Raw genomic sequence first — 27,606 nt, 5'->3', positions numbered from 1 at the left:
CTGGCAACGCGAGACTATGTCCACAGCAATCCCACCAATCTGTCCCAAAACGTCCCAGTTAGAGAGTAAATGCCGTGAACATATTCTTTGCAAATCTTTACAATCATTCAGCGGAAGAACCAAGCAGGCCTGCCTTGTTGCACGATGCAAATGTTCTTCAAAACTTGACATTTTCAGCATCTAGCTCGCTAGCTCGGAAGCTCTGGTTGATGTTTCCTGAACGGACCAGAGTTTAGAACGGCAACGCAAAGAAAGCTGAAGGTGAGGGACTCCCGGTGAAACTTCTGACAGCCAGGGGTGTAGCACAAAATTGTACGCCCTGTAGAAAGGCATTTTCTATTGACCCCTTCCCGCATCCACAGCTATTCATTCTAGCATCTTTTTGGGCCCTCCTCACATGAGGGCCCTGGGTACTCAGTCCCCAGTCCGACGCCCCTGCTGACGGCACGGGAACAATCCGGTAAATGAGCCGATGTGGATTCATACGTAGACTGTTGAATGTCACACAAATTCTGATTTAAATATGACAGGAACTCGGACTGAAGTCTTGCGATTTGCTGTCATTTAGAAATGATTTAAGAAAAGTAAATATTCATGTTAAGCACACTTTATTCCAGGTCAAGTACTTTTTCAAAGACTCAGATTGAAGTCAACTTGGAAACCCGTTGAATACTTGTAACCTGTGGGCTGAAATGCCAAAGAGAACCTTTTAGTTTCAGACTTATACATAATTGAGTTTTTAAGACAGCGAGAATTTGCTCCCATGCTGCACCCGTCTCTCCAGCCATGCCAAATGACCGCTTGACCTTTTTCAGTCAGTCTGTGATAAAATGTTTTTAAAAAAAAATAAAAAAGGAAAGACATTTGGCGACTTAGCAAGATTGTGCCGCTAAATAACAGCATTGACACAGCGAGGAGGGTGTGCCCGGCACTCACAGAGGTGAAATCAGGGAGGGGAGGAATGTTGGCTGCAGATGAAAGCCGGAGCGCAGGCTGGGAAGTGTAATAACTCTCCACACATCAGCCATGATGGTATAATAAGCCTGATCCTAGAGGCAGGAGAGGAGAAACCGGGAAGAAACATGCCAAAACATCTCTCTCTCTGTCTGTCAGTCTCTGTGTGTCTCTCCCTCTCTCTCTCTCTTTGTCCACAGTATGTTCAAATTTCTTTTCTTCTTTTTTTCCCCCCAAGTTGGCATGTGAAAAATTACAGCTATACACAACGTAATGCTGATGGGAGTTGACGTTCATTGATTCATTCAAACGGGCTCAGAAATAGACAAATGTGCATGCTAGAAAATAAAATGTGCATTTATCTTTTTTTTTATATGTGTGTGGGTGTGTGTGTGTGTGTGTGTGTGTGTGTGTGTTGCAGCTCAGAGTGACAGCAGGGCCTTCAAAGAGTCCTTGTCAAAACCAAGATTAGTGACTAAAGAGGGACTCGCAGGCCTCGGGGCAAGTCTAAAAGTCTAAAAACATCCGTATAGCCTGTACCTTTTACCTCCAAGCTGGTAGGTATAGGTTCTGTTTAAAGTACATGAAAGCAATACTTTAGTAAAAGTACTAGTATCTTGCCTGATAAACAACTTTGGTAGAAGTTAAACTCACCTTTTGCAGTAGAATATTACTTGAGTCAAAGTCTTAAATTATTAATTAAGCATCAAAAGTAATTTTCTGATGTTAAAGGTATAGTGGAGGATTTTCTTTTTCCGGGTGGATCATCAAGACTATTGGTCCTCCTAGTTGTCAATCATTCTGGTGATATGTTTACGTAAGGCCGTCGTACGCGCACGTCCCTAGCTTTCAGGTGTATATGTGTGGTGAGCTTGAGCTACGGTTTCCGCCATTCATTGAAGCATTGAAGCTTTTGGGAGAATATTTCACACGCTGGCGTGCGCTAAAAGAGCACAGGTTGGGCTTCCCACTGATGCCTCAGTCGTGAAGTTTTTACTCCACAGGTAAAGTTTGGCATGCTATTTGGAGAAATCCATTAAAAATCACTGCTAGTAAAAGTTGATGTAAGCTATGATTAGCGATGCTAGCCCTGGCACACGTCACGCACCGCGCACACGCGGTAAACATTTCAATTTGTGAAAAAGTGCAAATTTTCTTTTGGAAAGTAGGCTTGTATGAGCCATGCCGACAGCAACTTGTAAACAGTGCACTCTCGTGCACACGTTTAATAGGCGTTCCCTCTCTGGAGCAGGCAGAGTGTTGCGCATGTGCATTTTTTCAAAAAGTACAGAGGGCGGTTCTTTTCTAAAATTTGGGAAAATCCTCCACTATACCTTTAATGCTGCGTTCCAGACACAATTCTTAGCCCGTAAGTTACGACTTCAAGTCACTACTCACGACTTGGTGGCTTTCCAGGCAAAGTCATCACAAACCCTTCTAGCTAACGGCTACCTAACGTTGACGATAGCTAGCGCTAGCTAGCGCTACAGTAGCGATTTCTAGTCGGTGACATATTTTGGGCTTCATTTAATAAACATAACCTGCAGTAGGCTAGTACACGATCGTGTGTGTATTGTTTTGATTACAATGTGCAGAATTACTTTACGTTGCCTATTTATGTCTATTTATTTCTATTTCTTACTGTTAAAAAGATAAAAATAGATAGTTTAGAAAGACACTCATGTTTAAATGCGGTCGCCATCTTGTGTCACGACCAGTTGAACGACTAACGGTACAGTCTTTCTAATCTATCTTTTTAATAAACTGTCTGTACACTTACAAAGTTCTCAATGCTTCGGTTTACATGTAGGGACCCCCTCATTATGCTACCGTGGAAGTGTGGTGCTATTTTGAGCCTCGTTAGTGGTATAGAAATATAATTTCTATTTACTTTACCCGTGCCCCGACGACTAGCGTTATAAGCTAATTAGCAGTTTGAGCTAAAATTGATCACATTCGATTAGCATGAAAACATATCCCAGAGAACGGTTGACTCTGTAATCATGTGTTATTAACCCCTAGGTTCATTTTGCGCCAGAATTGTCCTTTAACACTCCGCTACACGTTCCTTTTTTTTAAAAATTTTCTAATCGTTGAATTTTTTGGTGCAATAATATCTACCCTACTTTTAGCTTTTTTTTGGTGGAAATGCTAACAACTCACAGACATCTGAAATGTAACAAGAGGCCCCAACTATACTGCTTTTTTAGAGGGTCACACGCCAACCACTGTTAGGAACCACTGGTTTCATCTTTAAAAAATGCATTTTAGCTTAACATATGTGTTTAGGTTAGAAGAAAACAAATATCTTAACCCCCTGTGGTCTGGGGGTATTTTCAGACACTGAGGGTTTTTGCTCTATTATTGTTGTCAATTTGAACAAATGTAAGCAGTATTTTCTAACTCACATGCCTTTTTGTATGCAGCAGAAGTGCAGCTACAATATTAGCTTAGCACCACACTTCAATATTAGCCTATTACCGTTGCTATAGTACAGTTCAGTCTCAATTAAAAATAGCAGCAACTTCTCTGTATTTCCTTGACATATAACTTTTTATAACTTACAGACATAAGTTAAATGAGTGTTGACAAGCAGGACAAAACTGACATTAAGTCAAGACAATGTATAAGTTAAAGTTTTGAGTGGCCGGGTTGGCTCAGCGGGTAGAGCAGGCGCACATACTGAGAGGTTTATGCCTCGACGCAGAGGTCCAGGGTTTGAATCCGACCTGTGACGATTTCCTGCATGTCTTCCCCCTCTCTCTCCCCCCTTTCTCACCTAGCTGTCCTGTCAAATTAAAAGGTGGAAAAGACCCAAAAAAATCTATAAAAAAATAATTTAAGTTTTGAAAAATTATAAACACGAGTTCAATACCCCAAAAAGTGGAGTTACCGTAAAGAGAAGAAAAAAGTTCACATGACTTAATGGGGCTATCCTTTTTATTTTTAACAGTGTAGGTATGCGTTTCATGATTGTCCTTTTTAAACTGAGACATAACTAACTACAGCTGTCAGATAAATGCCGTGGGGTAAAAAGGAAAATATTTCCCTCTGAAATTAAGGGGAGCCGAAGTACTAAGTACCTAAAAAGTTCACTTGTACACTTGAATAGTTGTAGCTACTTAGCTGAGCACCAATAGGCTGTTGTAAGACCAGCCTGACTCCATGATGGGACCTTCCTATGGGCTTTTCAGACTCAATAATGTAACGTTTGAGGTCTGATTACATCTTGCGTTTATTGCAGCCTTGTTCTAAATGCAATGATGCGTTCCAAATGTAGCTGATTTTCTTACATGTAGTGGTGGAAGAAGTATTAAGATCCTTTTACTTCAGCAAAAGTACTGACCACCCACTGTAAAAAAAAAAAAAAAAAAACAATTACTCCGTTACAAGTAAAAGTCCTGCATTGAAAATGTTACTTAAGTATGTAAGTATCATCAGGAAAATGTACGTTTAGTATTAAAAGGAAAAATCCTCCCATTGTAGAAAGTGTAAAGGATCCAACCAGTTGTGTGTTTAATGGTCTAATCATTTCAGCTGGGCTTGTAGGCCCTTATATTGTTGGCTAGTTTCATTTATTTATTAATAAAACATCAGATTTTATAAACTACATGTGTTTTATGTGCAGAAATCGTAATGTGTGAAGTAACTAAAGCTGTCAGATGAATGTAGCGGAGTAAAAAGTACAATATTTCTCTCTGAAATGTAGCGGAGTATGGCATGAAGAGAAAAGATTCAAGTATACCTCAACATTTGTACTTAAGTAGGCCTACAGCACTTGAGTAAATGTACTTCATTCTACCACTGGATCCCTGCTGTCAGTAAATGTGACCCAGTGGTGTAGTCTACGTATACGCAGTATACCCACTAAGAAAGCTCCAGGATTTCCATATACCCACTTAAAAATGCCCAATGACCCGCAACAACATACTTTCCATTATATTTTTGATATATTTTGAATTGTCATCTGTGTTTTTCTTCTTCACGTAGGCTAAATAAAGTAAATTGGTGCATAAATGTGTATCCGAATACAGTAAATTAAGTCATTGACGCTCAAAACTTCCCTTGGGAGGACACCCAGACCCCCCACTATGATATGCCCCCCAAACAAAAGGCAGATTCTGGCCAATAGTACAGTATACCCACTACATTAGACTACACCACTGATGTGACCTAAACTGTAGACTTGATTATGAAGTTGCAGTCACTCTCAGTTATAGTTGTCCTGCATGCGTGGACTACTGTAATAATTACACGTGAAGGAATGATTTATCGGGCTCTAGTTCCACTGAGATGCCTTTAAGGTATCCGTCATTATTCTATATGCATGCGGTGATGCTGTGAGGTTGAATTTTTTCATTTGAGAGCAGGCCCACGTACAGTCCGGGATTCCCACCGCATGATGAGCGCATAATGACGGTGATCTGAGCGAGATTACAGTGTCCGAGCCTCTGCTCGGCCAAAATCACAAGTTTGGAGTTTCTCTAGGGGGGCGATGTTTGTTGTAATTGTCTCTCGTGTGGGACCACAGGCGGTGCCCTCAGTGTGTGTGTGTGTGTGTGTGTGTGTGTGTGTGTGTCTGTGATAGGCTACTCTGCTACTTCTGAAGGTTATTACGTTGGCGTAAAATCACGCCGCTCTCATCAGTCTCATCACTTCGTCTTCATTTTGTGCCAACAAGACAACAAAAATAAATAAAGAGAGAAAAATGGCACCATGAGATGTTTTTTTGGAACTTGGGAGTCTTGTGGATGAGTGTAAGTGTGTGTTTAATAAAAGCCAATTTGGATAATAAGGTCTGCGGCCTTTCAACAGCAGCTTATGAGGATAATTTGGTCTGATCTGCCTTGTTTTGCTTTTGGCACGCAGGAAGAATTTTATTTTTGGAAAAGCGCTGCGTTTCACGAGCCAACCTGCCATCGTGCCTTTTTTTTATTTTTTTATATGAAATCGTGCACAGTATTTGTGAATAGTTAGTTTTTAAATATAGGCCTATTCTACGGTGCAACACATGACGGCAAACAGTCCTATATTTTTAATGTAGCTTAATTTACGCACGCAACGATTATCAGATAACTTAAAGTGCGCCTATAGAACTGTTTATTTTCTTCGTTGGCTATAATGATCCAAAGTTAGGATAAAATCAATTAAGGCCTCAAGCAGTCACCTCAAACGAGAAATAACTGGTAAATATTTTAACTTGTAACAACAAACCTAACACTTCTGCAGTTATTTAGCCTGAAAGCTATTCCGGTATTTTTTATTTGTTTATTTTTATTTAGGCTATTTATCTTTTAATTTCAGTGAATCTGGCCTACTGAGTCTGAATAAACCGACGGCATGAGGCCACCTAATGAAAGGAGTCGGCGCCTGTAGATCTTTAGCCCAGAATTTCACACGGAATTATATTTTAATAGTTATATGGCTCCTCGCTAAATAATTCTTTTTAAAGTGGGCATTCAGGCCTACTCTCTCTCTCTCTCTCTCTCTCTCTCTCTCTCTCTCTCACACACACACACACACTCTAAACTGAGAGGAGCCGGTCCACCGCTCGCGCGGATTGTGATTAGTTGACACGGCAAAGAGCTGCAGCCAATGAGCGCGCGGTGTGTGCGAGAGTGGAGGCAGAGAACGTTCCATGCAGACACACACACACAGTGCGCTCTGAAGAGGAGGAAAACACTCCGCTCCTCTGACCTCTACGCTGCCGAACGCCTCTTCACAACACGGGACGAAAACAAGCATCGGGCTGGCTGTTTTTTTGGAGGGTGAGAAGAAGGAAAATAACCCCATTCGGAGGATATTAAATCAGTTGAACTGCCTCTTTGGTCGGGAGTTCCTTGGTTGTTGTTTTTTTTAACTCGAGTGCTGTCTCGGCTGCACGTCGGCCCCCTAGCTTCCCGCGTCTTGTTCTCAATGGTAAACATGGTCCATGGATCCTTCACCTGGGATGTAGCGGAGGGCAAACCCACCTAAAGCCGCTTTAAATACTCGTCATTCAGCAGGAATATAGTGACATTAAACGAAGGTAAATCTTTATTTATTTTTTTTATAAAGGCTGCTGTTGGTTTATGGAAAGTGAAAAACTTCTCTGAAAGTCTTTAGACCTTTTTTTTTTCTTTTAACATTGATGGTGGGTTGCTTTATGATGGCCCCCGTCTGGAGGTCATAGCTGACCATTTTTTTTATTTTTTATTCGCCGCCATATCACTGCCCCTCACCCCAATGATGACTATGAGCTCAATATCGGATACTTTAGTCCCGCCTGACCCGTCCAAATCGGCGTTTTTGGAGTTCGGCGGCCACGGCTACACCGGACACCAGCAGCACTCCCCCGGCCTGTCCCACAACCATTACTCGGTCCACGGTCTGCACGCCGTCGGTTCCTCGCAGCACGACGGGCCCTTCTCCTCTGGTGCATCGTCGTACGGTCGCCCGCTGGGATACCCGGCCTATCACAGCCCCGTGACCGCGCACCACCCTGGGGCCTACCTGCCCTATCAGCACAGTGGTCACGGCGGCGCGCTTGGACACACCAGACTGGAAGATGCGGGTAGGTTTACACAGGACATTTCTAATAGAAAATAATCGTCTTTTGAACTTTCCCTTTTGCATTAACAGTGTGCTCTTGTCACCAATGTGGTCTAACTCCTAAATGGTTGCCAATGGCGAATTGCAGCACATGGGCCACCCAATTACATTAACACGCTCATTCATATAACGGACTTTCAGGTGCAGTCGAGTTGGAGTTTAAAAAAAAAGAATTGGAAGAAAAGTAAAACAAACAAAGAGAATAAAGAACTCTTAACCAATCAGGGCCACTTGTTTTATTGGGTCATGGTTTATTTGATTTTTACTGGGCCCTCTCGTGCTAAATATATATATATATTTCCATTAGGCTATTTGTGTCGTCTCTACATCGGTCTTTATGCAAGACTGCCCAAGTCAGAAATATGTTGCTTATAGACTATCGCAGAGGGAATTAAATGCAACAATAGACAAAGCATGAATTTCTCTAATGGAAGAGAAGGTTAGAGAAGGTCTTCTTAACAGATGTTTTATTTAGGCCCATTCAAATAGTTGAAGTATAGTGTAAAATAAAAACATGAAAATTAACCACAGTCGAGCACAATAATTGGATGCACACACGGGTTGCCCACAGCGTCATGTTTCGTGTACTTTGGGGTTGGACGGGAGATGAGTTTAAGGCCTGCACAGACTGTGGGACTCTCCACAAGAAGCAGCCGACACCGGCCCTGTGGTGTCCCGCAGCGGCCCAAAACCATAACCCTCAGCCCGTCGTCTCCCAAATAACATCCACCCTGTTTCTGCTGCCTGCACGCGCTCCCTCCGCACACACTGACAGGGTTGCAATAATAATAATAATAATACATAAATAATAATGTGTTAACTACCAATTTCACACCTGAGAAGTTGCCAGAAATAACTGTATTTGATTAAAACTAAATGTGAATTGAACCGACACATTCCCTGTGTTTAATTCAAAATTCCTTTCAAAATAAAATAGCACGAGAATCCTAACCTTAGAGAGAAAACAGATCGTTTTTTGTTTTTTTTTACCTCAGATCAATTCGATTATGAATGACTTAATTAGGCTATTTTTAAATATGTACTTTTTTTTGCTTATAAATAAAACCTTTACCGTCAAGGCCCGGTTAAGCAAATTCCCTGCCGACCACTTGACTTAGAGCTACATTGTCAACAGTAGCTGTCGGGTGTAATAGCTTATGTCTTCAAAGGTTACATGGTTTCAATGCAACAACAACACAATGCAAAAATATAAAATATAGATATAGATAAATATAGAATTTATATGATCCTTTTATATGTTTTAAGGTATGTGATAAGGCATTGTATAAGGTCCTCCATTGATCAGATATTTGGTGAAGAAGAGCGATCTGCACTTTACTGCAGCCTGAATAGCTGAATGACGTTATTGTTAACAGAGTCTGATCATGTACCACTATTACTACTAAAAATAACAACAACAATAATAATAATTATTATTATTATTATTAATGTTACATACAGGTCATTCTTTTCACATTCAATTAAATGATTACTTGACGGCAGGCAAACAGTTATTTCTTTTTTCTTTCTTTCTTTCTTTCTTTCTTTCTTCCTTCCTTCCTTCTATACCTACATTTTCTCAGCACAAACTCAGCTCTAAGTCTGACTTCTCATCTTGTCAATTTATAATATGCTGCTATGTATGAAGTTACCAGGAAGCCAAATTACAAGAGAAATGACAGGGGAGCCAATACAAATGTACAAATCTCTTAGTGATAATTACTCAAAATATTATTGTAGAACAGTTCAAGGTTGTAAAAAAATATTGTTTGACTATTCATCCTTACAAATACAGCAGAAAGATGTAAAAAAAATAAAAAAATAACATGTTAAAGGGATTTCATCCCAACTCAGTTTTGTGCCGTGAAATTCTATCTATGCCTTCAATTTCTTGCAAAAAATGTTAATGGTCTAAATGATTCAGTGAAAGCCCCACATCAGCATGTTGTGTCTACTTAATATATACTGTACATGAAGCAATGTTACAATAAATAAAAGACTCCATCTCAAGGAACACACTTAATATTGCGTTATCACTATTATACTTTAATTTCCTAATCTTGTAAAAAAAAAAAAAAAAAAAAATACTTCTAATGATGGTTCTTCTCTGATTTTTGTGCTGATGACGAAGTGCAGAGGGCCGTTACAGGGAAGGACGCATTTCTTCTGCCAGCTGTAAAACATATTTATAATCATATTCTCTGTGTCTGAGATTGGTGTTGACAGTACAGTACTTTATATGCAGCACTACCGCTGCCAATTCCCAAAGAAGTCCAATTAAATTCCCCTGATTGGAGTTTTATAGCAGTTTGCTCCGTGAGGTCAAACAGGGAGTCAGACTATTACTGTATACTCTTCATCTGGTTTGTCTGAAGGACTTTTTTGGAAAACAAAAAGGAACAGGGATGTGACCATGCAACACCGTGAAATCGTTAAAGATCGATATCAATGTGTAAAGGTTACAACCGCTTGAGATAAAAACAATGACTCGCATGCCATTTTTTTTCTTCTTTTTTTAAATGGCCTAGGCCGTAATCTAGTTCGTTTTTGTCATTTAAGATAAAACACAATTTCAGTTGCATTTTTGACTTATCAAAAGGACACATCTGTTGTTTGGCACACTTTATATAAATAAAGGAATATGGAATGTTGTCATTTGTCTGCAGCTCATTCGGTTAAAGAAATCGTGAATTGTATCGAATTGTGTGATGAGTGTATCATTACATCACTAAAAATGTTTTTTTTTTTATCCATATATATATTATTTTTTTTATCCATATATATATATATATATATATATATATATTAGGGCTGGGCGATATGGAGAAAATCAAATATCACAATATTTTTGACCAAATACCTTGATATCGATACCACAGCGATATTGTAGTGTTGACTACTGGTGCTTTCACAAAATATTTACACAATGAGATTTTTGATAAATAATCATCAGTAATGTGGCTATAATGACTAAGTGGGTAAAGGCAAATAATAGAATGAATGACATCACTGTACTGTAATGGAGCCTTTAAAACCAGGAAAAGACAACACTTATTCCATATTACAATTTTCAAAATCGAAGTCAATATCTAGTCTCATATCACGATATTGATATAATATCGATATATTGCCCAGCTCTTATATATATCTATATATATATATATATATATATATATATATATATATATATATATATATATATATATATATATATATATATATATATATTTGTTTCTTCACACACAGCCCATTAAACATACAGTATAAACATGTCATATTTCCTTATTTGGGTGCACTAAGAATGCCTTGTGGTTATTTCTGTATTTCCTTGTAAGGGGTCATTACCTCAAAACATTTCTACGTGTTAGGGCTGCATGATATGTCGTTTAAAAAAAAAAAAAAAAACACATTATTGCGTCATCGCAATAATAACTGCCGCAATAACCATATCCCAAAAGGCTGCGACACATCGCAAAAGACACTCAGAGATTTTTTTTATCAGTAGAAAACTGCACTTCAAAATGGAACTGTCACTGTTTTTTTTTTAGTTCTGCCTTTTATATTTAATTCAGTGTTCAATTTGTTCAATACAAGAATGTTGGAAATGATGTACCTTTCATGTGTTTTGGATTCAGCAGAATATCAAAAGCAGCAGAACTGAGTACACTTTAATATCGGTTTATCGCGATATTTAACAACATTATCGCGTATTTTCCTCATGTCATGCAGCCCTACTACGCATTGGGTCTGAATAAGGTTAAATGAACAGAAACATTTTTATTTAAAGGCGGAAATAAAACATATTTTGACACATACTGTACCTATACAGCATGGTTGTCTGTGGGACCCCAAACATTAAAGTAAAGCTACTGCTAGGGCTGGGCCATATGGAGAAAATCAAATATCACAATATTCTTGACTAGATACAAATATTGTAGGATTGACAGTTGGTGCACAATGAGATTTTTGATGAATAATCAACAGAAATGTTGATTTAATGACAAAGTGTGTAAAGGCAACATAATAGAACAGCTAGTGCAGTCTGCTAAGCTCAGAAAAAGACATCACTTTACTCGAACGCAGCCTTCAAAACCAGGAAAAGACACCACGTAATATATCACAATATCCAAAATCTAAGACGATATCTAGTCTCATATCGCGATATCGATATAATATCGATAATATTGCCCAGCCCTGGCTACTGCCAACCAAAAAAAACAAGGGGTTAAAACCCAAATGCACACCCTGGTAAGTTTTCCTTTCCAAAGTGCCCGTTGCTTTCTCTTCTCTCGTCCGGTGTCGGTGCACTTCAGCGCGGAGCTGCTGTCTTCTTCTGCGGCTTGCTTTGCACGAGCTGCGAGCTCCGTTACAGAATCACGAGCGTCTTGTGGGGCCCCTCGGCTTGTCCACAGCTGTTCCCTCCTGCCACTGCAGGCTAGAAGCTCATGTCATAACAAAGGCCAGCGTGGGCGAACACACAGTTGTATAGCTTTCTTGAGAAAAAAAAAAAAAACTTAAAGTGAAGAAAAGCCCTCTCGACGGAGCTGCACAGTTTGGGTTACCCAAACTACAAAGAGCGAACAAAGAGGAGTCATTACACATTCATTGCACACCATCATACTATATATATATATATATATTATTAATACTGAATTGTACTTTGTTTATGGCATTTTGTTCATTGAGTTCATAGCAGTCTGGACTCAGTGAAGTCCTGCAGTAAATCCACCGGAACATATTTCGGCGAATTATTTTTTTGTCACACGATATTACATTGGAAAAAAATAAATAATCGAAAAGCCTTTTATTTTGAAACAAATTACAAATTGCTATTTTAGTCCACTGCAGCCACCAGAGATGCTTTCTGTTATATGGTTCAATTTGAGATGGTTGAGGTTAGGTGCACATGCGGGTGGACTGTTTAACTGTAATACAATGTCAGTGGTTAAAGCCCCTACGTGGCCTGTCTCTACATGTTGGACAAAAATACAATAAATGGACCTACATTTTATTTTTTTTAAACACTAATATCCTGTAAAACAATGCTGAATGGGTTGCGGTTTACACTCTAATAGAGGCCACGTGTACTATACTGTATATAAAAACATTCATTTTGGGTATTTTTATTCCTATTTTACTTTCCTAGGCGTTTTTCGTGGGATAGAGATGTTGATCAAAAGCAGTCGGAAAATCCTCCCGTGATGAGGAAAACAGCACAACGAGTTTCAACGAGCTTTCCCTTTTAACGGAGCTCAAATATATCACAAAAAAGAAACTAAATTATAGATCAAAAAGCAGGGCTGAAGTGGCGTTCTGATCGTCCACAACATTTCATCGAGCGTAAAAGGGGATTCAGTGTGTGTCGTCGGTGGACGCGTAGCAATGAAAACACTGCGTAGGGACGATGCATTCCCGTGACTCCCAGGGCCAAACAAATCTGACCCCCCCACCCACACACACACACAAATACCCCGTGTTGATACTTATCTCGAGAACGTCCTGCTCTTTTTCCAGATCACGAGAAGCCCACGACGGTGATAGAGAACGGGGAGGTGAGGCTGAACGGGAAGGGGAAGAAGATCAGGAAGCCTCGGACCATTTACTCCAGCCTGCAGCTCCAGGCCCTCAACCAGCGCTTCCAGCAGACCCAGTACCTCGCACTGCCCGAGAGGGCCGACCTGGCGGCCAAACTGGGCCTGACACAGACCCAGGTACTAACACACACACACACACACACAATATACACCAACGTGGTGCTGTTTCCCATTTCTTTAAATTTAAAGATGAGTCATGGCAATAAATTTAAAGAAATCCTAATTACGCAAATTAAGTATTTTACACTCATGAGGAATAAAATGTTTAAAAAAAAAACTATATTCCTGAAGGTATAACAAACAATAAATATATGTGATGACAGGAGTCGGAAACATTTTCTAATATAAACAAAGTGTTTGGCTAATTTCTCTAATTGAGAGCGTATGTGCATCATCTCGTCCTAAACTTTAAAGTATACATGACGCACTGTGAGGCGGTTGCCCGGAGCTATCACTGGAATGCATGACCACAGCATACGTAAGTTAATATTGATACAACATACATGTGGCATATGGGAAACCACATACCATTTTTCTTTTTTTTTTAAATAAAGAAATAATTAAATGAGATTTATTCTAGAATCTTAATCTTGCATGTCTTTGATTGTTTTTGCGCGGATTGGATTTAAAGTCTTCCTTTGTTCACAATGTAAGGGCAATCATTATTAAGTATTAAAGGCTAAACAGGCACTGGTACATTCTTTTTACTGTTGTCACACGCAGAGTTGTTTTGCCACTTGTCATCATTCCCTCTTACACACACACACACACAAAATTAATTTAGTTACTGCCTTCGTTTATTTAAAGGGAATAAAAAAGCGTAAGATGTCAGTTCATCAGACATTTTCAATTACAGATAAAAATGAAAAGGTAGTTTTGTCTGTAGCCTGCCTTGGCTATTTCAACAGGCTCTCTTTCTTCAGCACTTGTTTTTTTAAGTAGTCACAGTCCGTCTAAAGATATGTTTTTGAGAAATGAATGTATATTGACATGATACATTTTTCATAATGAAACGGGTCAAAAAGACCGATTCAGTTCTTGACTGGGTTTGAGCGAATATGTGTTTTGGCTTTTCAGGGCATATATATATATATATATATATATATATATATTATTATTATTATTATTATTACATTCTATGGCATTAGTAGCAATTGACTCTTTCACTAAAAAGAGTACAGATTTTTACACTTATGTGGAGCATTTGGAAAAGAGGAACCTTTTCCTCCATCAGTAACACACATGCGTACTGTAATATACTGTATACTCTATTCATATTGTGTATAACGTGGCAGAAATGCACATCACGCCTATTTCAACAAACAGGGCTGGACACTTGGAAAACTTGTTTTGCCACTTGTCAGCTTTCCCCCTTTTTTTATCAAAAAACACACACACACACACGCACACACACAATGCCGCTGTTATTTAGAGCTGTTATCATGTACGTTATGTACACGTAAATATAATCATTGCTCTTTCTCAGCAGCAGAAAAGGAGACAGCGGCACATTTTGCCAGCAAATAAAGACATGTATTTTTGAAAGTCACATAATGCTCTGTGTAGCATTATCAGAGACGCGTGCACGTGCGTGCGTGTATGTGTGTGTACTGTACATAAGCAGCTGCTGATGTCATCAGATGAACCGTCCTAATCCCTTATGAATTATGCACCGCGGCACTGTTTACTCTGGGAGTAGGAGATGATCCGTTCGTCTGCCTTTGCCTTGTAGTGGCAAAGTGGTTTTGAATGCGGTCTGCTGCTAGTCATACTCGCTGCATGCTTACCAAAGAAGCTACACTGTTTGTCTGTGTTCTTTGAGGTGTTTTGGATCAGGGAAAGTGGGCTTTGAGTGATTGTATTATGGTCTGTGTCAGAGTTCCTCTGATACTCGAGCGCTATTAAAGGATCTGGCTGTAGTTTGAAGGAATGCGGACACAGTTCTGTTGGCTTTGGATAAAGAGTGTGTGTGCTTTTTTTGTACTGCTGGCGCTTCTTCTTTTTGTGTGTGTAGACAAGTCAGTGTTAACGTGGGACCTGTTTAGCGACGAAGCCTAACAGTGGTTTTACAGATTATTTAACAGTGTCGCTCGGCCATTGTCTTAAGGAATTCATTTGTTTTCCACAGCTCCCCAATTTGCTGTAGTACGGTCAAAAGGTGAACCAGGAAGTCAAGCTGCATTCATTAAATTAAGTGCACAAGGAAAACTGGAATCCGCGTTCTAAAACAGCGGCCCCATTCAGTCCTTTCCTGAGATGATCTCCTGCGTTATTAGGTAGAGCCTGCGCACCACAGTCCTTCGTCAGCCGAGCCAGTTGAGAGCATGCACCTTGTCACTACCCGGTGTGAGTCGAGTGCGGATGTGAGTTGCGCGTGAGTCACTTTGCGACAGACGCAGATCTGTTTTGCTGTTAGCCACAGAATAATGAGATAGACATTACATAGCAGTAATTTATTATTTAGCGTTAAGGCATCACATTTTCACGGCATGATGCCTGACGTCAGTTCTAGATTAGAGGTTGAAGTAGCCTACAAGAACCGGCTAACGAGAGACTTCTGTAATGTCAGTACAATAAAAATGGACCTACGTAACGAAGTTCGTTCACTGCTGGCTACAAGTTAGCAATCAAACACAACAAAGGCTGTCACTTGAATGGCGTTTTGAGCTAACGTTAGCGATCAAGCACAACAAAGGCTGTCACTTGAATGGCGTTTTGAGCTAACGTTAGCGATCAAACAATCATAGATAGCTAAAACGTTTGTGAAATGATTTCCATCTTCTGTTATTGTTTGTAATGAGAACAGTTTATTATTTTATGGATTTCACAATGCAGCCGGATCCGGATCCCTTGGCGTTATGCCGTAAACAGTTTAAATCTGAGCGCGCGCAGCTCACATCGGCACTTGACTCACATCGGGCAGCGGCACACGTTAAGAGACTTCCTCTGGTCGAGCCGGCTGACACACACACACATGAATGGGGTAAAACGATAAAATTATACAGCTTTTCTAGGCATTCCATATTTTTATTGGACCTGAATGGATCATCATCAATGGATTTCGTGGGTGTTGTGACGCCGAGGTGGAGGGGGGGTGATGAACCGTGATGGGCGTTTAGAACCAACGCTTCGGCTGTAATTTCCCTGTTTCACGTTCATTTTCTTGTCCAAATAATTGTGACTAACCTGGTTTGTTTTTCAACCCCTGTGATCGTCTGACCACTTGTTGGCAAATGTTGCTAACTGCAATTTTTATTTTTTTTTCTTCAACGATCCGATAGTTGCCACGCGCAGATATAGTAAAAATAAGTCATTTTTCACATTAAGAACAATTTTTCAAAATCCAGGGTTTTGCAGAATCATCCAATGAGCAAACAATGTTCTGTCTGGCAATGAGGTTGGTGTAGAAAAGTAGTTTTAAAATCTCCTTATTGCGCACTACCAACTTTGTGCAAAAGTCCATTGGTTTTTCTCAAGCACAATTATAATTCCATATTTGAAGAACAGCATTTTTTTTTTCCCCCGCTTGTTTTTATTCAGTGCTGAAACCACACTAAACACATTAGAGCTAGCATTTTTATTTTTCATTTATTAAACATTAAACTTGTGTAAATATGGATATACAACACGCGGTTGTGTTTCGCAGGCTCGCTTTCTCTCCTCCTGGTGGTGGGGCAGTAAATAGATGGAGACACAGAACAGCTTGTATTGAGACAGTCAAGTCAGCTGTCATTAGCCCCGTGTGTATATGGAACCGTACAAGCAACATACAGCATGTACTGGGGCACATACACACATTGCTCACACACACGGGTGCACTCTAAGTCCACACAAATACCCATGCAGCTACTCAGACATATGCAGCTCATGTGCGCATTTTCATACATACATACACACATACAGATGGAAACAAACACACACACACACACACACACACACACACACACAAAGATAGTGATCATACACCACATCTCTAGCCTGCCTTCGTGCCATTAGGCCGGCAGCCAACCGCTGACCACTTTCCATCTAAATCTCTAATGTTCCCAGACGCAGCTGAGAAGTGGCACGTAGCACAGTTCCAACATTTTTCCTTGAAACCCTCTCTATCTCGATCCATCTTTCTCTCTCTCTCTCTCTCTCACACAAACACTGCCCATACTTAAACCACCCGCCAAATGGACGCCTTTTTCTTTTTATTCCTAAAAATCCTCACAGGACCCCAACTTTTTTTGCCCAGTATTCAAGAATATACAGACACACAAAAAGGTTTAGTTCAATGTTTTGCACACATACTGTGTACACACACCCACACACACACACACACACACACACACACACACACACCCACCCAGCGGCACCTGGCCTGCCTCTCAGCCACCCTCCTCCGCTAATGTCGGTGTCAGTGGCGGCGCTCTCAGGGAAGCTGTCAGCTCCATGTTGCTGCTGGAATATGAAACCAATAATTACGGAAGAAATCCTCTCACTGAGGCTGCATTAACTCAACGTGCTGTTGATTGACTCCTGGGCTCATAAGCTACGCTCCACATACTCTCTTTAGGCTTTCATCCGGGTAATTATAATACCGCAGGCACTGCGGTTTGGTAGGTCCAGTGTGTAACATGTTTAGTAGTTCATTATCAAAATCTGTGTTGCCCGTTCACAAACTTGTCCTTTTTCATTAATATTTACCACCACCATCAATCCCAAGTATTCCTTTTGGCTTGAAATTTTACATTTTGCATTTGCACGAACTGGGGTAGATGCTCCATATTCATGCTCCATCTTGAAATACGTTAGCCGGTAAGGGACATACAGGACATACTGCTCCGCCTTTTTCGCGTTTTCGCTGTCACATGATAAACTCACAGGGTGCTGCTAATGCTGCTAACGGGTATCGTAGCTTTCCGGGCCCCGGCGAGTTTGAAGAAAGAAACATGGAGGACCACACGTATTCAAAATCCAAATTTCAGGAACCGGAGTCTTTTTCTTCACTCCAGAAAAAGAGCAAGAGACCGGCTTTTTGAAGCGTGAAGGCTACCGTAGCTGTTATACGTACTTTGAACTGCATGGCGCGAGAGAGTTGATTACAAGATATGAGCTCAACGCTAGATGGGAGAGAAATTCCTACACATTGGAAGCTTTAATAGCCTGATAGCTGAAGGAACGAAAGAATTTGCATACAGAGTTTTCCTTTGTAGGAACATATTAGCGCCGGCCTGTATGCATAACTAAAAATTCACTAAAAAGTGCACGGTCAGGTTGAGTACTAGTTCCCTTGGTTGGGAAAATCACTGAACTAGAAAGACAACTACGTTCTTATATGATTTCCTTTGCTGATATTTCAATTTACTCAATATAGAAATTGGAGAAAGGGTTTTAAAGTAATTTCGTAATAAAAAAGCACGATGTGCTGTAATTACAATGGCATCGCTTATTTATGGCGTGGCAGTTTGATTTTTATGTATTTGCCACCATCCACACTAACTTCTAACAGGCAGTACTTGACGTCAGCAGATACTCTGGAACAATAGAGATCGAATTAAACGTCGAGTTTAGCTCTGCGTGACTTCTTGGCTCTTTGAGCATAAGCCTGGGTGTGAAAGCTGGGTGCCTTTTTGATGATCGGGCAAAGGGATCATTTTTTCCACATATTTAGAGTCAATTAGAGCAGTCTGAAATTAGATTTTATTTATTTATTTTTTTATAGAATAAAATATCTTCCATAAACCACTTCAACCCTTTCCATAAATACCTATAAAATTCCAGGGTAATAATTCCCAGGACTGTCAGTGTGGAGGAGAAAACAATTTTAGCGCCAAGCGTGTTTTCTCTTCTTTTCTTTTCCCTTTCATCGCCCCTTTGTTGCCGCCCATGCAGCACCAGTCCTTTGGGCGTTAGTTTTTTTTTTTCTTCCCTATGTGGCGCAGTTAAAACCTGTTTGAGACAAAAGTATCCGTCACCAGCTCTGTGTAATTATTTATGATTCATGTGTTCCTGCTAAGCTGACAGGTTGCCCGAGAGGCATATTCGTGTAATTTGATGCTCAATTTGCAAGCACACTGAAAACAAAGTGCATGTCAATTATATCAACAACAACACCACAACGGAGTCATCATCTCTAGCCACAGAAAAAAATGTCCGAAAGGAATACCCAGCTCAATCATTTAATACGTTATCATTGTTTATTCTTAGTCTTATTCACACACATACGTACTGTTCGTATTATGGGGCTGCTGCCTCGTGTTCAAAGGAATGAAGTACATTTCTTTTATTATTTGACATTATTTCATAGAGCAGAGCATCAGTGTTGGACTCCCATTTGAATGGTACATTATATTACAACATTTAGCTGACACTTTTATCCAAAGCGACTTCCAATTAAGTGCTTATAATCTTGAAGGTACTAACTCCGGACAGCAAGAATTAAGTGCAAGTACATTAGCTTCAAATAAGCCAAACTACAAAGAGCCCCAAGAAAGTGCTTTTTTTTGTACTTTATTTATTATTTATCCAAGGTGCAGTCAGAAGAGATGTGTAGGCCTTTGGGCCATCCTGACATCAATGGGGTGCCCGTTCCACCATTTAGGAGCCAGGACAGCAAACAGTCGGGATTTCGTAGAGCGATTGGTTGTCGGCGACAAAGAGTTGAAATATAGCTTTAAGTGGACATTTAAGCCTTTAATTTTAAAATCCTTCATCAGAATGCTCCGAAAATGCACAGGGATATTAAGGGATGTGTATACTATCACCCTGGGGTGAAATCAGTCTAGCTAATATGGAGGTTGGGTTGTAGGGTTTGACCATATCCTGGATGTAAGCTGGGCCTGATCCGTTCCTGGCCCTGTGTGCAAGTACTAGCGTCTTGAAGCGGATGCGGGCAGCAACCGGTAACCAGCAGAGGGAGCGGAAGAGCAGTGTAGCGTGACAGATCTGGTGTAGGTTGAAGACCAGTCGAGCCGCTGCGTTCTAAATTATCTGCAGGGGTCGGATGGATGGCACTCGCGGGCAGGAGTGAGATGTGAGAGGACTAGAGCCTGAATCGGAACCTGAGCCGCCTTCTGCGTTAGAAAGAACGTATCCTTCTGATCTCGTGCATGTATCCACACGATCGGGTAGTTGTTACAATGTTGGCAGTAAGGGACAGTTGGTCGTTGAGTGTCACACCCAGGGCTCCTAGCAGTCTGGGTGGGGACCATTGTTGTAGTAGGAAACTCTTGGGTGGGAGAGAGCCCTTCCCTGGAAGGAACAGGAGCTCGGTCTTGTCAAGGTTAACTTTCAGGTGGCGTGTGGACAGCCAAGAAGAAATGCCAGTCAGACGGGCTGAGATACGTGCTGCTACCTGCGTTTCAGACCGCGTGTTACAATAATTGGTTACATAAGAGTGACATGACATTTCTTTTAGTTTCTGTTTTTATCATGACAAGTTAGGTTTGGGTTAAAGCGCAACCCCCAGAATGGGTACTGCGAGGGGCACGGGCACAAGGGGACCACTGGTGTGAATAAAAACACTTTAAAGAACTCCTTAAAAAACCAGGTTCGGTTAAATAAGTTAGGGTTCATGTGTCATGACATGTGTATCGACATAAGGGTGACATGACAGTGTCATGTCACCCTTATGTCGATACCTTCAAGTAAAGTGTTACCCATTAATCTTATACTGTAGCCTATGTCAGTGGTTCCCACGGGTCCTTGGGGGGATTCCAGGGGTCCCTAGCAAAAGGGGAATTATTTTTTTTGTGCTATATTTCAAACACAATGACAGAATGAATGTAGGACTATTTTGGTCATATTTTTCATACACTTTCTACAATAAAATATTTAAAAGCAAAACTCCTTTCAGATGGGGGGGGACCTTGGGAAAAAAAAACTTATCAAATGGGGGTCCATGGTCTAATTTGTGTCAGTTTAGGGGTCCTTCACGTGAAAAAGTTTGGGATCCACTGGCCTATGTGATGCTATCTATAGCTCCTGTATATTCTATATCTATCTATAACGTGTTTTCTCATAGGTTTGTGGAAGACAAGGTGCACGTACAGTCCTCCTCCAAGGAAATATTTCACATCATTTTGGACTATTATTATTACCATATCTGTGTATAAAATGTCAGAAAAGCTAGAGAAGATAATAAATAACACTCAAAAAGCTTAATGACGGGCGCCCGGATAGGTCAGTTGGTTAGAGCGGGCGCCCATATGTAGAGGTTTACTCCTCGATGCAGCGGGCCCGGGTTCGACTCCGACCTGCGGCCCTTTGCTGCATGTCATTCCCCTCCGCCTCTCTCTCCCCTGTCATGTCTTCTGCTGTCCTATCAAAATAAATGCCCCAAAAAGTTATCTTTAAAAAATAAAAAAAGTCCACTGGGAGAAGTCTTTTAGTTACATTAGGCTTAGCTGCTGCCTAAACCATACAATGTTAAATTAACATTAAAATAAATGTCAAACAAATTCATTTTTTGCTTTTACTTAACCTTTAAATGTGTCCCGCCTTCTTCTATTTTCACTAATACAATGATTTCTAAATATATGTATTGATGTGTATATGCTTCTGTCAAAGCACTTTGCAAACTATTGTTTTTAAAGGTGCTATAGAAATAATGTTTATTGCAATTGTATGATTGTATAGAATTGAATTGAATAAATTGGCCCCATTCAGCAATGATACATTTAAGAGACATTAAGTAAAGGACATGCAAAGGAAACCTAGAAAACCCTGAAGGGGCTTGGCATGTTGGGTTCCCTAGAATAATTCCACAATACGTAGCATATACTGTCTATATATATGTGTGTGTGTTTAATATATATATATATTATATATATATATATATATATATATATATATATATATATATATATATACATACATATATATAATAATATGCCTCAAGCAAACATCTATGAAAGCTGAGTGACTCATTTTACACTCATGCCTACTGATAGCCTACAAACACGAAGAAAAGAAAGTAACCTTACATCACATACTGTGTGGCTCTGGATAATGAGAACAGCAGAAATAAAAAGGTTCTGCTTAGTAACGCCACAGGTCAATCAACTCCTGAAGGGGCCCCTGGTAGAGCTGTCGCCCAAATATAGAGGTTGATTCCTCGACGCAGCGGGCCGCAGGTTCGACTCCGACCTGCGGCCCTTTTCTGCATGTCATTCCCCTCCTCTCTCTCCCCTTTCAAGTCTAAGCTCTCCAATCCTATCCTTATTTTCTCAGTAACTACACTGTTGGATTTTTAGGCACATGCAGGTTGTTGCATAACACCGCATTCAAATTTCACATCATTTAGTTCTTCTTCGAAAAATTGGAATGCATTTCCTCATGTGTTTTGTTATTGAAGGTTACAAAAATGGTATTTTAGTTGTGTTTTAAACACGACTTAAAAAAAGACCGCCAACGCATATTTTGTCGTCATAGTTTCCTTTCGACAAATTCACACATACTGGGGACGATCCAGCGTAGTATTGCAATTTTCCGGGGCAAATTCTGTACCGATACACGGGCATATCAATCTTTTATTATGTAAATAGCAAATGTAAAGTGTGATGAACATAGAAAGTTTTTTTTTTTTTTCTTTTTTTTAATTTAAAACATGTTGGCTGAGGTTTTCCTTTGGGGACATCATTTAAAGTTGAAAGAAGGTTAATACATTGCAATATATCGCAGAATATCGCAATCTCTTTGAAATCGTGATGATATCGTATGGTGGGACGTCTGATGATTCCCGGCCCTACCCATTCTACAACCACAGGGTCCCCAAATTGATTTATTATTATGCAATAATATTATTAGTCATGTCCCAGTTTGGGATTAATAAAGTATCTATCTATCTATCTATCTATCTATTAACTCTTTTTCCTCTCCTTGTCCTTCAGGTGAAAATATGGTTTCAAAACAAACGATCCAAATTTAAGAAGATCATGAAGAATGGGCCCTGTGGACCTGAGGGAGACCACCTGGCCCCCCCGCCGCCCTCCTCCGCCTCTCCCTGCTCCCTGTGGGACATCAGCATGGCGGCCAAAGGCGCGCCGGTGCACTCGGGTGGATACATGAACAATTTTGCTCACTGGTACCCGGGACACCAGCAGGACTCCATGCCCAGGACTCAGATGATGTGACATGTCAGGAGCACGACGCAACAGTTCCAGGACAAATCGATGGATTTATACTAAAAAAAAAAAAAAGGAGCTGACTGGAGCTCGTTAGGGACACGGACACCATTACGAGCCTGAGACCACGCTGGAGGCAGAAACAATATTACTGGAAGAGATCAAATACAGGGAACAGATAGTGTGCTTGTCCTTAAATGTGGAAAGGCAAGGGGAACGAGATATAGCCGTGACTATGAGGCTGTAGCATTAACCCGAGTTAGTCGCAGCCCGAGAATGGAGAAGGTTAAATTACTCCTGAATTCAACTTTTCATTTTATAAGAGGAAAACGTCCATCGAAAGTAATCGCAGTCTTACTTTAATACAATACATTCAAGTTATTTCTGCCTGCACAGGAGCTCGGCCTGCCAAGACTTTTTTTTTTTTTTTTAATCAAGCTACAACTCAAAGCTAATGCCGGTCCCTGCATCTCTGATTCTGGACATTTCGGGGGGGTTTCTGTCTTTTCAGGGGCTTACAGTACAGTGGGGTGGATACACGTGTAAGAAGAAGGCTTCTGCAGGGCTTCTTTGTAGTTTTTTTATTTTTTTTTATGGATTGGATTCAAAAGGGCCCCTTCATTGGGGACCATTGTGTGTATTTTTGTAATTCTGACTGGGTGTAACACTATAAGGGATCTGTGGAGCATATAGATTTTAGAGCACCAACAGAGGCCCTGATAAGGCAGGCTATATGAACAAGCAGACATTGTATGGTACTTATACTGCCCTTTTTTAAGAAATAGGCACTGAATGGACATGGTTACTTCATTTTATGAGTCAAATTTGATATATATTGTTTTCATAATAATAAAAGGATCTAAAGTGGTCAAAAGCCCAAAAGAAAACGCCAAAAAATGCATTTGAAAGCCAAAAAGGATGGTGTGTGTGTGTGTGTGTGGGAGGGGGGGGTCATCAGATGTCCCACGATACGATATTATCATGATACTTATGGCACCATAAGATATCATTGCGATTTTAAACATATTGCGATATTCTGCGATATATTGCAATTACCTATTTTTCAAAGTTCAAATGATGTCCCCAAAAGGAAAACCTCAGTCAACATGTGTTTAATCTAAAAAAGATAAGCTTCTCTGTGTAATCTCACTTCATTTTTTTTTTTATTATTATTCTAGTACCAAAAGGTTCAATTCTCAATTTGCAATTTATATAATACTAATAGATCGATACTTGTCTCCCCACCTCTAGAAAGCCATGAATGTGTGAAATATTGACACCAGGCAATTTCCTCATTTTCACCATTAATTCCATTGACTACATTTGAATAACTGGGCCTACCACTCCAGCTTACTCATTGTTCAGTTTTGTCCCCGGGAAGTGGAATTTCTGGAGGCGTCGGTGGTAAATAATGGGCCGTTAGATGCCGGGACTTTGCTGCGCTGCGTAACGGGCTCTCATTAACTGCAGTTCTACACTCCTGATTGTCAACATTTCGAGCATTGTGTTCCCTTTTACTCTTTAATGGATTTTAGTTATGTTTGCTCTTAGTTTAAATTAGGGCTGCACGATACGAGGAGAATAGGCGATATGCAATAACGTTGAATATCGCGATAACGGTATCGCTCGCGACAAATGAACAGATATTAAAGCGTACTCAGTTCTGCATTTCCTGCTGCTCTCAGTATTCATTGCTTGCTGTATTTAAAACAAATGAAAGAAAACCATTTCCAACCTTCTTTTATTGAACAAATTGAACATTTGCATTGAATGTGAAAGGCACCACTAAAAAGTGAACATTTTAATGTGCAGTTTTCTGTTGATAAATCACAATATGTCGCAGCCTTTCGCAATGTGTTTATTGCGCCAGTTGATATTGCGATGACCATAAAAAAGAAAAACATATATTGTGCAGCCCTAGTTTAAAAAAGTTTTTTTTTCAGCTCACCTCCTGAAGTCAGACACTACTGGAGTTTACAATCCTATATCTGTCGCCCGGAATTTATTCAACAACCTCTTAAAATTATGGAAAATAATATGTTGTCAATGATATATTGACTTTGGGTCAGGACATGCTATGTTATTTGAAATAAATCAAACCCAGTGATCATTGCCACCCTTTTTTTCCACCCCCATTTTGTTTATTGAACTTACACGCCACATTTGTTTTTGCACCTTCAACAGATAATCTCAAACTGAGGCTTCGGTGACGTATATATATCACAAAAATAACACATTCAATCTCCCATGTGCCCCAGTGGCCCCGGAGCCACTCTCTCTCTCTCTCTCTCTCTCTCTCTCTAAAGTCGTAAATCAGAAGAAGCGGGGGTCACGTCGGTGCGCCCGGCACACATCTGGAAAAGCAGAAAGAGTCGTCAAACATCGTCAATGATTTTATAAAATGACCACCTCAATTATAGGCAATTTAGGACGCAGCTTGTGAAATAAAGCTTTTAAACTCAGACGCTGTAATTATCTGTAATTGTCAGTCAAGGGAATACACTTCTGCCCCGGGGGCCCGAAGGGAAAATTCTGAGAAGTAGTGGATTACCGTCCAACTGGATTACTGAGGGCTAATCCTTTCACAACAAACTGTAGTCCAAAAATGCATTCATTGCTGTATTATTCTGCTTATGGTTTTCTTAAATTTTTGTCTTTCTGGGGTTTCATTTTTTTTTTTTGATTATCTAACATACAGAACATACAGGAATTTTTGTGTCTAGGACAAAAAAGGAAAGTATATATTCCATTACTGTTTTAGAACAATCCGGCAGACAAAAGAAAAGTGGCCAAATTACCGTCAGCTGCAGTGTAATATGATGATATAAAGTGTGTGTGAGTGTGTGTGTGTGTGTCTTAAAAGGGTGTGATAACTGACTGAGAGAGGCATTGTTGCACTGTCGCACTCTGGGTTCACAACACCCAGAGGTGTGAAGTCCTAGCAGTAGGGTGTCAATGATATACATATTTACAGTATATGGTTGTCATGTAGTCATCTCAGGGGGCAAATAGAGCAAAAGGGTCTGTTTAAAACACATGGATGGAATCAGTACAGCCAGCAAGAAAAGATGAAAATATGGGGCCAATAAAAAATAATGAACTGTGTAGGTGGTCTGTATACTTGCTCTTTTATGGCTAAACACAATGTTATTTAAACTCAGTGAAATTCTAATTCAGCCTTCTTCAGATCCAGAAAAAAAATGAATGATTCATGTTAATTAGTTTTTCTTCCTCCATTCCAGTAGTCTATTATTAAGTTCTAGGACCCAAGTTCATCTGACGCTACGTCCTCCTCAGCACCGAACAGGACCGCAGAATCTTATTCCCCCCGGTTTTGTCACCTTGCGGTTTTCCTCGGATAGTGGCAGCACCTGGATTGTGGTTGCAGCTGCTGCCATGGTCCTGTTTGGCGCACAGCTACGCCCTGCACTGCTACTACCATTAGTTCTGGTTATACCTCTTATCTTTATAAACAGATAATAATATTTAGTAGTTTAAGTCATTGTTCATTCATGTAAAGATTTTAAGCCCCCTATCCATCCATCCATCTTTTAGATTTTCATTCATTCTTCAATTTTAACAGTATAATCAACATACACTATACATTATTCGGCTGATGCTTTTATCCAAAGGAACTTTCAGCCTGCGTGTATCCCATTCTACCCATTCATCCTTCTCTTTTATAAAATGAAATGCACTTGTTTATGTCAAATTATACTTTGAGTGTATTTTTGGACATTATGTGTACAACATAGTCAGTGTTCTGTATATATGATCTAAAACCAGGACCTGTTCCAAGAAGCAGCTTTACCGAGTTATCTGGATAACTTTGCTGAGTATAACCTGAAACCGTGCTGACTCAGCCGAGTTCGCCTGCACCTTCTACAATACGTGCTGGCTGTTTCTGCTGAGCATGACTGTGCATCTTATAATGAACGCTGCATTAGGGTGCAAAGCGGCATATTCATCACCTTAGTACGTCCACAGGTCAATACTACTATTAGTGAAAGATACAGATTATTACCCACCTATAGTGTGTGTGTGTGTGTGTGTGTGTGTGTTCTTGTTTAACTATATTCGTGGGGTCCAAAAATCGGGAGTCCAGCATACTTGTGGGGTCCGGACAGCTTTGTGTGGCCAAAATGCTGGACCCCACAAGTTTAAAGGGCTGTTTGAGGGTTAAGACTTGGTTTTAGGATTAGGGATAGAATGAGGTTATGGTTAGGGTAAGGGTTAAGGTTAGGCATTTAGTTGTGATGGTTAAGGTTAGGGTAAGGGGCTAGGGAATGCATTATTGTAAAGGCCGGGACACACCAGCCAGACTGTCCCACGGCCGATTATCGGCTCTGACGGTCCCC

General features: G+C 40.3%; 1 protein-coding gene across 1 annotated transcript; it reads left to right on the top strand.

The window, feature by feature from the left end:
- The first annotated feature begins 6,593 nt into the window (after positions 1-6,593).
- LOC114569953 (homeobox protein Dlx4a) lies at positions 6,594-24,135 on the top strand. Its single transcript, XM_028600125.1, has 3 exons — positions 6,594-7,507; positions 13,060-13,256; positions 23,015-24,135. Exons 1-3 carry the CDS (start codon positions 7,180-7,182, stop codon positions 23,255-23,257), a joined length of 768 nt encoding a protein of 255 aa, XP_028455926.1. The 5' UTR covers positions 6,594-7,179; the 3' UTR covers positions 23,258-24,135.
- The last annotated feature ends 3,471 nt before the right edge of the window (positions 24,136-27,606 follow it).

The sequence above is a fragment of the Perca flavescens genome, chromosome 15, assembly GCF_004354835.1.
Source record: "Perca flavescens isolate YP-PL-M2 chromosome 15, PFLA_1.0, whole genome shotgun sequence".
In the NCBI taxonomy this organism is placed as follows: Eukaryota; Metazoa; Chordata; class Actinopteri; order Perciformes; family Percidae; genus Perca; species Perca flavescens.
This window is presented reverse-complemented; position numbering and strand designations above follow the sequence as displayed.

Bases quoted from the DNA above. Each gene is read 5' to 3' on its own strand.
- LOC114569953 (XM_028600125.1), top strand. From the start codon at position 7,180: ATGATGACTATGAGCTCAATATCGGATACTTTAGTCCCGCCTGACCCG. The intron at 7,508-13,059 runs GTAGGTTTACAC...CTCTTTTTCCAG, and splicing joins CACCAGACTGGAAGATGCGG to ATCACGAGAAGCCCACGACG. The intron at 13,257-23,014 runs GTACTAACACAC...CTTGTCCTTCAG, and splicing joins TGGGCCTGACACAGACCCAG to GTGAAAATATGGTTTCAAAA.